The following is a 12424-nucleotide window of genomic DNA, read 5'->3' on the forward strand; positions in this document are numbered from 1 at the left end:
TGTGGATCACAATAACCTGTGGAAAATTCTGAAAGAGATGGGAAAACCAGACCACCTGACCTGCCTCTTGAGAAATCTGTATGCAGGTCAGGAAGCAACAGTTAGAACTGGACATGGAACAACAGACTGGTTCCAAATCAGGAAAGGAGTATGTCAAGGCTGTATATTGTCACCCTGCTTATTTAACTTCTATGCAGAGTACATCATGAGAAACGCTGGACTGGAAGAAACACAAGCTGGAATCAAGATTGCTGGGAGAAATATTAATAACCTCAGATATGCAGATAACACCACCCTTATGGCAGAAAGCGAAGAGCAGCTAAAAAGCCTCTTGATGAAAGTGAAAGAGGAGAGCAAAAAAGTTGGCCTAAAGCTCAACATTCAGAAGACGAAGATCATGGCATCTGGTCCCATCACTTCATGGGAAATAGATGGGGTAACAGTAGAAACAGTGTCAGACTTAATTTTTTGGGGCTCCAGAATCACTGCAGATGGTGACTGGAGCCATGAAATTAAAAGATGCTTACTCCTTGGAAGAAAAGTTATGACCAACCTAGATAGTATATTCAAAAGCAGAGACTACTTTGCCGACTAAGGTCCGTCTAGTCAAGGCTACTGTTTTTCCAGTGGTCATGTGTGGATGTGAGAGTTGGACTGTGAAGAAAGCTGAGTGCTGAAGAATTGATGCTTTTGAACTGTGGTGTTGGAGAAGGCTCTTGAGAGTCCCTTGGACTGCAAGGAGCTCCAACCAGTCCATCCTAAAGGAGATCAACCCTGGGATTTCTTTGGAAGGAATGATGCTAAAGCTGAAACTCCAGTACTTTGGCCACGTCATGTGAAAAGTTGACTCATTGGAAAAGACTTTGACTCTGGGAGGGATTCGGGGCAGGAGGAGGAGGGGATGACCGAGGATGAGATGGCTGGATGGCATCACGGACTCGATGGACGTGAGTCTGAGTGAACTCCGGGAGTTGGTGATGGACAGGGAGGGCTGGCGTGCTGTAATTCATGGGGTCGCAAAGAGTCAGACACAAGTGAGCGACTGAACTGAACTGATACAAAGGAATATTACTCACCCATAAAAAGAATGAAATAATGCCATTTGTGGCAACATGGATGGGCCTAGAGATCATCATATGGAGTAAAGGAAGTCAGAGGAAGACAAATAGACGATACTGCTTATACATGGAATCTAGAAAAATGGTACAAATGAAGTTACTCACAAAACAGAAACAGTCACAGATGTCGAAAACAAACTTATGGTTACCAGAGGAGAGATAAGAGAGATAAACTGGGAGATTGGCATTGACATATACAGATAGAAAATAGGTAACTAATAAGGAGTTACTGCATCCTACAGGGAACTCTACTCCATACGCTCTCTATAATGACCTACGTGGGAAAAGAATCTACAAGAGAGTGGATACATGTGTAACTGATTCACTTTATGGTGCAGCTGAAACAACACTGTAAATCAACTATACTCTAATTAAAAAAAAAGCAGGCACTCTCGTTTTATGTAATATTTGTAATTTTGAGATACTTATCATATTTATCAATTTTGGTTTTTGCTTGGGATACAAATAAAACAAATACAACAATCAGAAACTGGCAAAATGAGTCTCAACCTCATGGTGTGAATTTCCTGGTACTTGGTTCACAGTAAGTCCCTCTGCTTAGCTTGACTACCACAGTCAGATTTCTCTCACTGTGGACTCTTGCTGAAGAATTTATGAAGGGTGTCGAGGAGTGGGTGAAAACTTGAACTTCAATCAGATTTTTATCAGTTGCACGCCCTTGGGAAAGGGCGTTGATTTAAACATACGTAAATCAACCTCCATAAAATGGGGTTAATAAGGAACCATGTGGTGATGTAAGGGTTAACAAGATAACGCTTGAGAACTGCCTAACTCTGAGTGTTAGATAAAGCAGCTATGGTCTAGGGCGCTGGCTTACTAAAGCACAGAAAAGCACATGTCCTCACTCAGCCAGCCATTATCAAGTGCACTACCGTTCTCCAGAACATATTTCTCTTTCCCTACCTGAAGTTGCAGACTTGAGAGCCACAAGATACGTCAGTTCATGATTCTACACAGCCAGGCATGAAGTACAACCATTAAGGGAACTTCTTGGTCCAAATGTAGTAGGTAAACTTAAAATAATGATCTTTTAAATATAACTTTTGATTTAGGAGGAAAAAAATGCTGCTCTGAGCATATGTCAAGAATTCATTTTCAACTTACTTACCGTTTCAATATTCAGCATCTGGTCCCACGCAGCAAATCTTTCTAGTTTTACAGCTGTAGCCTCCCAGGTTAGGACAACAGCTTCTCTTCGTAAGAACAGGTTTCCACTGTTAACATCCTCATTCTTCTCCCACATCAAGAATAACATATTTTTTTTCCTTTTTAAAAAGTTTTTCTTACCATTGATTCTCAAAGAACTATGACCATATTTCTCATTTCGGAATTTACTTTCCCTTTCCATCTAAACTGAAAAACTTATATTACTTTCAGTTATAGGGGGAAAAAGTAAGTGACTTGATTGAGAATTGGAGAATTGAAAATTATTGGTAAACAGTGGTCTGCAGTTTGAACTTACCTGTGAGTCTTCTCTTATGTTTTAAAAATATACGCTATCTGTAGAGGTTATACCGAAGTTTAGAGTACGTTTCAAGGAATCTCAAGGGAAAAGAAATATGATTATAAAGGCCCTCTCTCAAACAAACTCAGCGAGGAAATGCCAAAACTTGTTTTTACATCTTGCTTCAAGGACTTCGTTTATGACTTGTGAAGAATGTGAACACATTAGAAAGAGTAGACTTTTTTTTTAAGTATCAGTTTTTATTAAAAAGTGCATCTTGATTACTTTATGATCTAGGTAAGCTGTTAAGATAATCAGTATACTCTCTGGAATAATAACTTTACAAAGATTTAAAACAAACAAAATTTTAAAAGCCTTTTTATTTCCTTCACCATTATTGTTTTACCATACAAATATCACCTTGTGAATACACAAAAAACCCTACGGAGATAAGTCTGCTCCACGTAAAATACAGAATGGATAAATATACTTCTTCATCCTTAGAAAACTATTTTGTTCTCCACATTGGCAAGCATAGAATAGAATACTTCCCCAAACAAACTTCTGTTAGGAGTAAAACTTAGAGCTACACGCAGTTTCTGCACGAATATACTTTAAAGAAATAGATCTCCTTGTTGTTGTTCACCAACAAAATTGTCATGAGAGTATGGATAACTAATTTATAGCTTTCAAGCTTTAGTTAAGTGATCATTTTCAAAACTCTCTTTTTAAAACCAAAGAATTCATGGCTGTTTTCATTGTATAGTTAAAATCGAACTACCAAATAGATGGTAAGATAATTGAAGTGGTACACGTCATCGTCGCCTGCTCACAATATGGGAACAGGCTCTCACTTTCCAATTAATTCCCCCATTCTTTAATTCATAGCCGTTTGAGAACCATAAACAGTCTTCTGATTGAATTTAGCTATAAATGCAAAATTTAGTAGTGTATACATACATTTATATTTTCATGGAATATTTATTTTAAATAAAAACATTGAAGATTGCCTACTGACCATACAATCAAGACAAGAAAGGCACTAGAAACATAGACAAATTTCTCTCCCAAGAAGCATTTTTAAATTTTAACTCTCTGTTCTCTGACATGTAAAAATCTTTAAATTTGGTTTTCATAACATCATTTTGAAAAATAAAGTTAGGAAATACTTAGAAAATCACTTTATAACAGAATCTTTTTTTTTTTTTTTGCACTTTTTGACACACTGTCTCTGCTGATTTTTACAAAACCCAAAGTTACCAAACCTTCCTGTGTCTGTCATTTTTATTTGAATATTGGTGCAACAGGTAGAAAGATTTCAGAATCGAACCCCATTCAGGTACTTAAGAAACCTTCATAGAGACATTTGCTAGAAAATGGCTTACAGCCCAATCTTTGGGGCAAGAGATATGAAAAGTATGTTTTCCCAAGAAAATAATACGCTTTATTTCCAGATGTAACTGGAAAGACCAGAACTGATGATATAAAAGCTTACATTTACGCTGTTGCGTCATACAAAGGAACATGGTGGTCGCAGATTATGTAAATCCCAAACTTATGAACAGGAGATGTGTACGGTGTATGATAGGTTGAGTTTTCCTTATTGTTGTCCAACGCAGGTCCTTTGGAGAGAAAAAAAGATCACAGTGCTGACCAGGTAACTCAATAGGTTAAGTCAAGGTAACTGTTGAAAGATAATGGGATTAGGGAGTTGTTTATTTTGTGGCATCTTCTCTCATGGAGTTCTTAGCACTTCGGACAGTTCCTCTTTCTCCACCACGTAGAGCTGTTACGTGTCATTCACCAGTCGGCTGTATTTAACTTGCCTACTGAGGTGGATTACCGGCCAGGGGAAGGGCCAATGGTAAGACCGAGGTACAATTCCTTGGACATTCTTTTCAAAGTACTGAAACGGCCTGTACCACCACACTCTGGCCAGGAGGTTCATCTGGGAAGCTTCTTTTAGCACCTAAGAGAATACAGAAAGAGAAAACCGAGTCAGGAAGAGCAACTGATGGTTTCAGCCCCGATAGGAACATACACATGGCTCTCATAATGTTTCACTTCAGGTTCCAATATTTTCCATATTACAATTCACAAAGGCCCCCAGATCCAGCCCCTGATCACCTTTATGGTCCCAGGTTCACACTCACATCACCATTCTACACTCTGTACCCAACTGCACACCAGACCACACCTGTTTCTCTAGCAGAGAAACAAATAATTCCAATGCCAGGAGTACATGGAGAACGTGTGGCTTACTTAAGTCTCTTGTCTATAAATAAATACTTCAATCAGTGCTTTAGTTACTCTCCTATGATGAAAACGGAGAGACTTAATCAAATGTTAAGTATTAAGCTGGTGAGGGGCCCAAGATGGAAAAGAAGGTAGGAATGCAAGATCAAGCAAGAGGTGGGCACAGCTTAAAAAAGTATTTTCCAGGGACGATGAGAATGTGATACTTGTTCTAGAAGGATGCCATCTCCTATGTCATTATAGAAACACATCCGGTTCAGCTTTGATTCAGAAGTGGATCAGCACCACAGGAGACAATATAGTCTCAGCTGACTCCCCCTGTTGCCACACGAGCAACAGCTGGTCAAGAGCATCAGGGGTTAACACCAGAGGAGGAGAAAAACTCACTTGCTGATTGGCCATAGTGTGGTACCACCAGAAGAGTCTCGTGGTGACGTAGTACGCCACCACCACATCCACAGTGTAGTGGTCATGCGCCAGGAGGATGCAGAAGATCCCCACCACGCTGAGAAGCCAGCAGACCCAGTGGTACCACCACAGTCGTCGAGGGGAATCTGCAAAGGAGAAATGTGCAAGAAGAGTCCTATTATTCGAGTGTGACCAAGGGCACCCAACCACGCCTCAACTATTCATTCTGAATCCAACTACCTTGGATCTTTCCTTCTGAAAACAGATTGCTTAGGCTTGGTTGCATAGAAGCCAAATCCAAGGGCTTTCGCATCTATGCAACCAAGGTTAGAAGGAAGCAGCTTATTTCATCAAGTGGTTGTATTAGCCACAGTAATTTATATGTGGTTATTACTTGACCCATATAATCATAAATATAGTTTCAAAGGACAAACAAGGACAGGTTAATGCATCATACTCCATTAAAAACAAAACTGTCTATTGAGAATTAAATTTACCTGGAAATAATATGGGATTAATGCTCTGTACAAAAATCAATACCTTTTGGTCTATGGATCTTTATACACAGACTAGGCAATTATAATGGATACAACCACCCTATTTGCTTTCCAAGCTCTGCAACCATATTCTACTTTTTAAGTCTGTAAGGTGTCCATTTCTCAAACACAAGTAAGAGAATCCAAGTGACCAGGAATTCTAGCCCATGTCCACTCCCAAGGGCAGGACCGTGTCTGGGAAGTCACTTGATGGGAGATTCAAAATCTCTACTGGTGTAGGCCCTCCTACCTGTATTCTCCATGAATGGGCTTCAGAGGTCTGGTAACGTTAGACAAAAATGTTGTCTGAATATGATCTACCCTCCTCACCCTGGGGAAGACAGTTTAGCCTTTTATAGGATTCTCAGGGGGTCCAAGGATCAGTCATTCATTTACCCACTATTTATTAAGCATCTACAATGCACCCAGGACAAGATCTAGTCACTAGATCTTGGTATCAATTAACGTCACAGGCAAACAGTCTGCTTTGTGGGGAGATCCCTTCCCAGTAATGAAAAGAGACAATAAATAATAATTATAATCAAGTAACTTATACTTTATGTTAAATGCTCTGGATTTAAGACAAGTGGGATTAGCAGCAGAGAGGGTGAAGGGAAGGAGGTTTGCAGTTTTAAATGGTATGGTCAGGGGTTGGGGCAGAAGTCTTTAGTGTATGTACAGGGCTCCATGTTCCCTTTCCAGGAAGAGTTGTATTTGATAACATAACAATACAACAGCAAAGAGCAGCTACTATTCATTCTCCCAGCTCCCCTGTTAGTGTCCCCATATGCCATCTGTTTTAATCTTCACAACCTCTCCCTCACTGATGAAGAAGTTGTGTGAGTGCACTTAGCTGCTCAGTTCTCTCCGACTCTTTGCAACCCCATGGACGTAGCCCGCCATGCTCCTCTGTCCATGGGATCTCTCAGGCAAGAACACTGGAGTGGGCTGCCATTTCCTCCTCCAAGGGATCTTCCTGACCCAGGGACTGAACCTGTGTCTCCTGAACTGGCAGGTGGATTTTTTTTATCTGCTGAGCCAGTGGGAAAGGATGAGGAAACTAAGACTTACAGAGATCAGAGGTTTTTCCCAAGATCACAGCATGAGTAAGTGATGGCACCAGGATTCAGAATCAGTTTGTGACCCACGTCATCCAACTTGGTTAACAGTCTCATCTTCAAGAATAAAGCTTAACCCCATTAAAGTATTTCAGGGACCAACCAGCAGCAGGTAGGAATCTGGCTCCCAGGGCTGCTGACATTAGGCCTAACATTAGTGCCCATTTTTCCATGCCCAGTTATACTCCAGTGCCAGGGCCAGATCACGCCCTGACTGTCCTGAACAGACACTGCTCGAATTCACTCTATCTGGTCACTTACTAAGGACAAGCAGAGCACCTAGTGTCTCTCCTCTCACTCAGTGCCCCAGAGGATGTCTTCTCTTCTCTTCCTGTCCTCCCCATCTCAGTTTCTTTAAGACCAAAACTGGGCTTTCACCCTTCAGTCCATCACCTGCCCCCTGTACCCCCACAACCAATCCTGTTACCTGTAGACTCCTTTTTGTGAATCTCTCCCAGTTTCCCCCACTTCTCTCCACCCCAACGTCACCCTGGTAGTTTGGGCCACTCCCACCTCTTGCCTGGACTATAGCGGCAGCCGGTCTGCTAACTCCACTTCTGCTCTGCCCTCTCCAATCCATCCTGCGAGTCATCATGGGAGTGCTTTCTCCCTCTCTAAAGGGTAAGTCAGATGACACCGCCCCAGTGGTTACAACCTCTCAATGGGCACCTCGTGTCTGTCAGAATGCAAATTCAGACTCCTTCTTGTGACTCAAGGCATGTTCCACAGTCTGGTTCCTACTCACCAGTTCACTTTTCAACTCTCATTATCACCACCTCTCTGAATTCCAACCACACTGACGTTCCAACAGGTGCCACAGGCTCTCAAGTACCTCCGGAACGCAGTGTGTGTCCCTCCTCTGTGATGCCCACAGCCTGGCTTCTCCTGTTGCTCTTCATGGGCACTGCCTAGATAAAGCTCACTGAGACTATTTCTAACAGTAGAATATTAAGGACAATGGAATTTTATACAAGTAGAGAAAGGACTAAAACATACTTGAGAAATAACAGAGGAAAATGGGAGGGGGAAGGAATGGAAAACTTTACATATATATTAATATTTTATTATTATTATATTAATGCTGCTGCTAAGTCGCGTCAGTCATGTCCGACCCTGTGCGACCCCACAGATGGCAGCCCACCAAGCTCCCCTGTCCCTGGGATTCTCCAGGCAAGAACACTGGAGTGGGTTGCTATTTTCTTCTCCAATGCATGAAAGTGAAAAGTGAAGGTGAAGTCGCTCAGTCGTGTCCGACCCTCAGCGACCCCATGGACTGCAGCCTACCAGGCTCCTCCGTCCATGGGATTTTCCAGGCAAGAGTACTGGAGTGGGGTGCCATTGCCTTCTCCATTATATTAATAATACATATCATAATTATTGTATTAATATGTATTCATAATAAGAAAATATATATTAATATATATTTCCTTTGCTTTGACAAGGGTCATCTGAAACAGATCTGACAAAAACTTATATTAAATCTCAGCAGCATACAGGGGTATTATTTATTTTTAATAATATTATTTTCAATATTTTTTAAAATATTATTTTTAAAATATTATTTTTTGTATGTTTCATAATAAAATATTTTAAGTACATTTTTTATAGAAATTTCCCATTTAATGTCTGCATCATTTAGTCTCCCTGAGACCAGAGCTTGTCTGAGGCAAGAGGCACCACCAACCCCCATGCACTTCTTTGGGGCAGATGGTGCAGTGCCCAGTGCCTGAAAAATGGCTGCCGAGTGAGCACAACATCTACCATCATCCAGCCAGGCCTGGAATTTTGTCTCCTCCCTTCTGGCTCCTTCCAGCAGTCATAAAACACTCTGATACCACAGCTGACAGCTAAGGAAACGAGGCACTTCCCCCAAGAAGTAGAGGTACTTGTGACAGACATTTCCCGGGGTGCCTGCTGGGTGTGAGCGCGCTAGTGAGAGGAGGGGCTGCCCTCCCGGGACCCCATCTTGCTCCTGTGGGGAACGGCGGGTGAGGAAATTCTCACGGAGGGCCGCTCTAGACTTACACTCTTTGATAAATAGGTAGGTGAGTGTGAGCATGACCGTGTGGCCGCTGTACAGGTAGTCCCCACACATGTCGTGGGAGCCGGTGATGGACAGGCCGCCGCCGGCGATGAGCTTCATGATCCTCCGCAGCTGCGCTTCCCAGTCTCCAAAGAGCTGGTGGGAGAAGAGAAATCAGACTCATGACTGACCCGCATACAAGTATGCCATGATTACAGTTTGTGCTCAGCATTAAGTCTTATCATACTGTGATTTATAGTAAGAAATATATATTCGGTCTTCATCCCTGTTCCTGGCACAGAGCTCCTACAACCTCTGCAACTTCCTGAGAGGGACACGATAAGGGTGTCTGCACGCATGCTCAGTCCCCTTAGTCACGTCCGACTGTTTATAACCCTGTGAACTATGGCTCGCCAGGCTCCTCTGTCCATGGGATTCTCCAGGCAAGAATCCTCCAGGGGATCTTCCTGACCCAGGGATCGAACCTGCACCTCTTAGGTCTCCTGCATTGGCAGGTGGTTCTTTACCACTAGTACCACCTGGGAAGCCCAAGGAGTCTTTTGTTATTCATAAAAGCCCCTTTCAACCACACCTGACTGTTTCTGAGTTTAAAGGGACTTTTGGAAAGTCCCAAAAGATAGGGAGTGATTGCCAGGAGAACCAACCAGGTGACTAGAGGGTTAGAATCTCATTCCCACTTCCTCCCACCTCCAAGGAGGGGAAGATGCTGGGGGCTGAGTGAATCACCAATGGCCGATGATTTAATCAACCATGGCTATATAATGAAGCCTCCACAGACATCTAGAAGGATGGGGGTTTGGAGAGTGTCTAGGCTGGTGCACATGTGAAGATGTGGGGAGTGCAGTACACACTCCTTCCCAGATACCTTACCCTGCATGTCTCTTCCATGTGACTGGTCCTAAGTTATACTCTTTTATAATAACTGCTCAACTCATAAGTAAAATGTTTTCCTGAGTTCTGTGAGCAGCTCTAGCAAATTAACTGACTCCACGGAGGGGGTCATAGGGACCTCCAATTTACAGCTAGCTGATAACCAGTACAGGCAACAATCTGAAACAGCAATTAGCATTCTGAAGTGGGGTGGGGGAGGCATTTGGTGTGAGACTGAGCCTTTAACCTGTGGGATCTATTTCCAGGTAGACAGTGCCAAAATGGACTTACAGAGAGACATTTGCTTGTTTGGAGGTAAAAACCCATACATCTAGTTATAGAAGCATTCAGCGGGGGATCTGAGACTACAGGAGACACACTGGCGTGTTTTTCCTTTACAAATTTACATTAGGACGTGTAAAATCCTCCCCCCCACCCCCCAGTGAAGTGTGCCTGCTCAACATTCACTGCTCTCCCGATGGCCCCCAGAAGAGTGTGGTCCTAGAGATGAAGCATGCAGCTTCAGAGCTTTCCTTAGATGTCAGCGCTTTTTACAGCAAGTCTTAGCAGATGGTTCAGTTCAGTGGCTTAGTCGTGTGCAACTTCGTGACCCCATGGACTGTAGCACACCAGGCTTCCCTGTCCATCACCAACTCCTGAAGCCCCCTCAAACTCATGTAAATCGAGTTGGTGATGCCATCCAGTCATGTCATGGTTAGTTACTAAATATCTTTCTTTATACTACCTTAACTGACATTTGGGGGGAAAACTTTGAGAAAAATTTAAAGATCTATTTCACACCCTTGGCCTAGGGCAACAGTCCCCAACCTTTTTGGCACCAGGGACCAATTTCAGGGAAGACAATTTTTCCCTGACTGGGGATGGGGGACGGTATCAGGATAATTCAACCACATTATATTTATTGTGCATGTTATTTCTATTATATTACATCAGCTCCACCTCAGATCAGGCACTAGATCATGGAGGTTGGGGACCCTTGGCCTAGAGGACAAATGTTCTGCTGACTTAATAGCTAAAGCAGGTAGAGACTGGAAAATCAAATAAATGACTTTGGGGGGGTATGTGATTTTCGGGGACTAAACTAAAGCTAGGGACTGAGTAGAATGTACTTTCACCCTTCTGAAATTATGTGGGTAGTGCAGTTCAGTCGCTCAGACGTGTCCGACTCTTTGCAACCCCATGAACCGCAGCACGCCAGGCCTCCCTGTCCATCAGTAACTCCCATGAGTTTACGCAAACTCATGTTGATTGAGTCGGTGATGCCATCCAACCATCTCATCCTCTGTCGTCCCCTTCTCCTCCCGCCTTCAATCTTTCGCAGCATCAGGGTCTTTTCAGATTAGCCACCTGATACGAAAAGCTGACTTCAGTATTGGAGTTTCAGCTTCAACATCAGTCCTTCCAATGAACACCCAGGACATCTCTTTTAGGATGGACTGGTTGGATCTCCTTGCAGTCCAAGGGACTCTCAAGTCTTCTCCAACACCACAGTTCAAAAGCATCAATTCTTTGGTGCTCAGCTTTCTTTACAGTCCAACTCGCACATCCATACGTGACTACTGGAAAAACCATAGCCTTGACTAGGCAGACCTTTGTTGACAAAGTAATGTCTCTGCTTTTCAATATGCTATCTAGGTTGGTCATAACTTCCCTTCCAAGGGCTAAGCATCTTTTAATTTCACGGCTGCAGTCACCACCTGTAGTGATTTTGGAGCCCAGAAAAATAGAAGTGTATGTTTTTCCTTTTAATAAAAGTTTATAAATAAATCTATCTTTCTCTGAAAGACTGGATACCAGAGCAATCAATGGCAAGAACAACTTATTCACTGAAGCTTTTATTTGCTCTGGCAAACGATATACGTGACTGTCTGTATTCTATGTTTGTCAGCACTCTCTTAAATTCTGGTTAGCCCATTTAATGACCACAATCCCCTTTAGACATTTAAATGATAATATTTCAGGCTCTGGGAAGCGTGTTTCATTATAATTTCCCTTTTAAAAACAAATCAAGATTTCTAGTTAAGGATGTCATATTGAACATATCACATAGAGGAAATGGATTTCTAAACTGCAAGGGATCAATGAAAGCCCAGTTCAATAGAAGCAAACCGATCACACAGCTGTGTTAGGAACTTCAGAAACTTGGGGTTAACAAGAGAGCATAAAGCAGCCAGAGATCAAATACAAGCTTCACACGAAAGATCAAGAGTCAGGCTTTTTCAGAAGCAGGAAAAGAAAAGAAGAGGCTTCAGAAAAGCGCCTCCAAATTCCGAGGGAAAATGACTTTCAACTTAGGATTCTATACCCAGCCATGTTACTAACTGTGGCGATGGTGGTGCAGTTGCTAGGTCGTGTCCAACTCTCTTGCCACCCCATATACTGCAACCTGCCAGCCTGCCAGGGATCCATGGGCTTCCCCAGGCAAGAATGCTGGAGTGGGTTGCCATTTCTCTTCTCCTTGGGGTCTTCGTGACCCAGGGATCAAACACTCATCTCCTGCACTGTCGGCTGATTCTTTAGCAACCGAGTCACCAGGGAAGCCCCGTTATTAACTGAGCATAAACTTAAAGGCTAGATCAAGGATAGAT

The 12424-nt window shown here is 42.7% G+C and overlaps 1 protein-coding gene across 4 annotated transcripts in view; it reads right to left on the minus strand.

The window, feature by feature from the left end:
- Positions 1–2899: 2899 nt before the first annotated feature.
- Positions 2900–12424, minus strand: part of SGMS1 (sphingomyelin synthase 1) — a 335579-nt gene continuing 326054 nt past the window's right edge. For all 4 annotated transcript variants that reach the window (XM_052660727.1, XM_052660728.1, XM_052660726.1 and 1 more), the window contains 3 exons: positions 8927–9080; positions 5227–5393; positions 2900–4552 (listed from right to left, as the gene is read on the minus strand). In XM_052660727.1, the coding sequence (XP_052516687.1) occupies positions 4373–4552; positions 5227–5393; positions 8927–9080 (501 nt within the window). In that variant the 3' untranslated portion in view covers positions 2900–4372. The remainder of the gene's footprint in view (positions 4553–5226; positions 5394–8926; positions 9081–12424) is intronic.

The sequence above is a fragment of the Budorcas taxicolor genome, chromosome 23 (genome assembly GCF_023091745.1).
Source record: "Budorcas taxicolor isolate Tak-1 chromosome 23, Takin1.1, whole genome shotgun sequence".
NCBI classification, from domain to species: Eukaryota; Metazoa; Chordata; class Mammalia; order Artiodactyla; family Bovidae; genus Budorcas; species Budorcas taxicolor.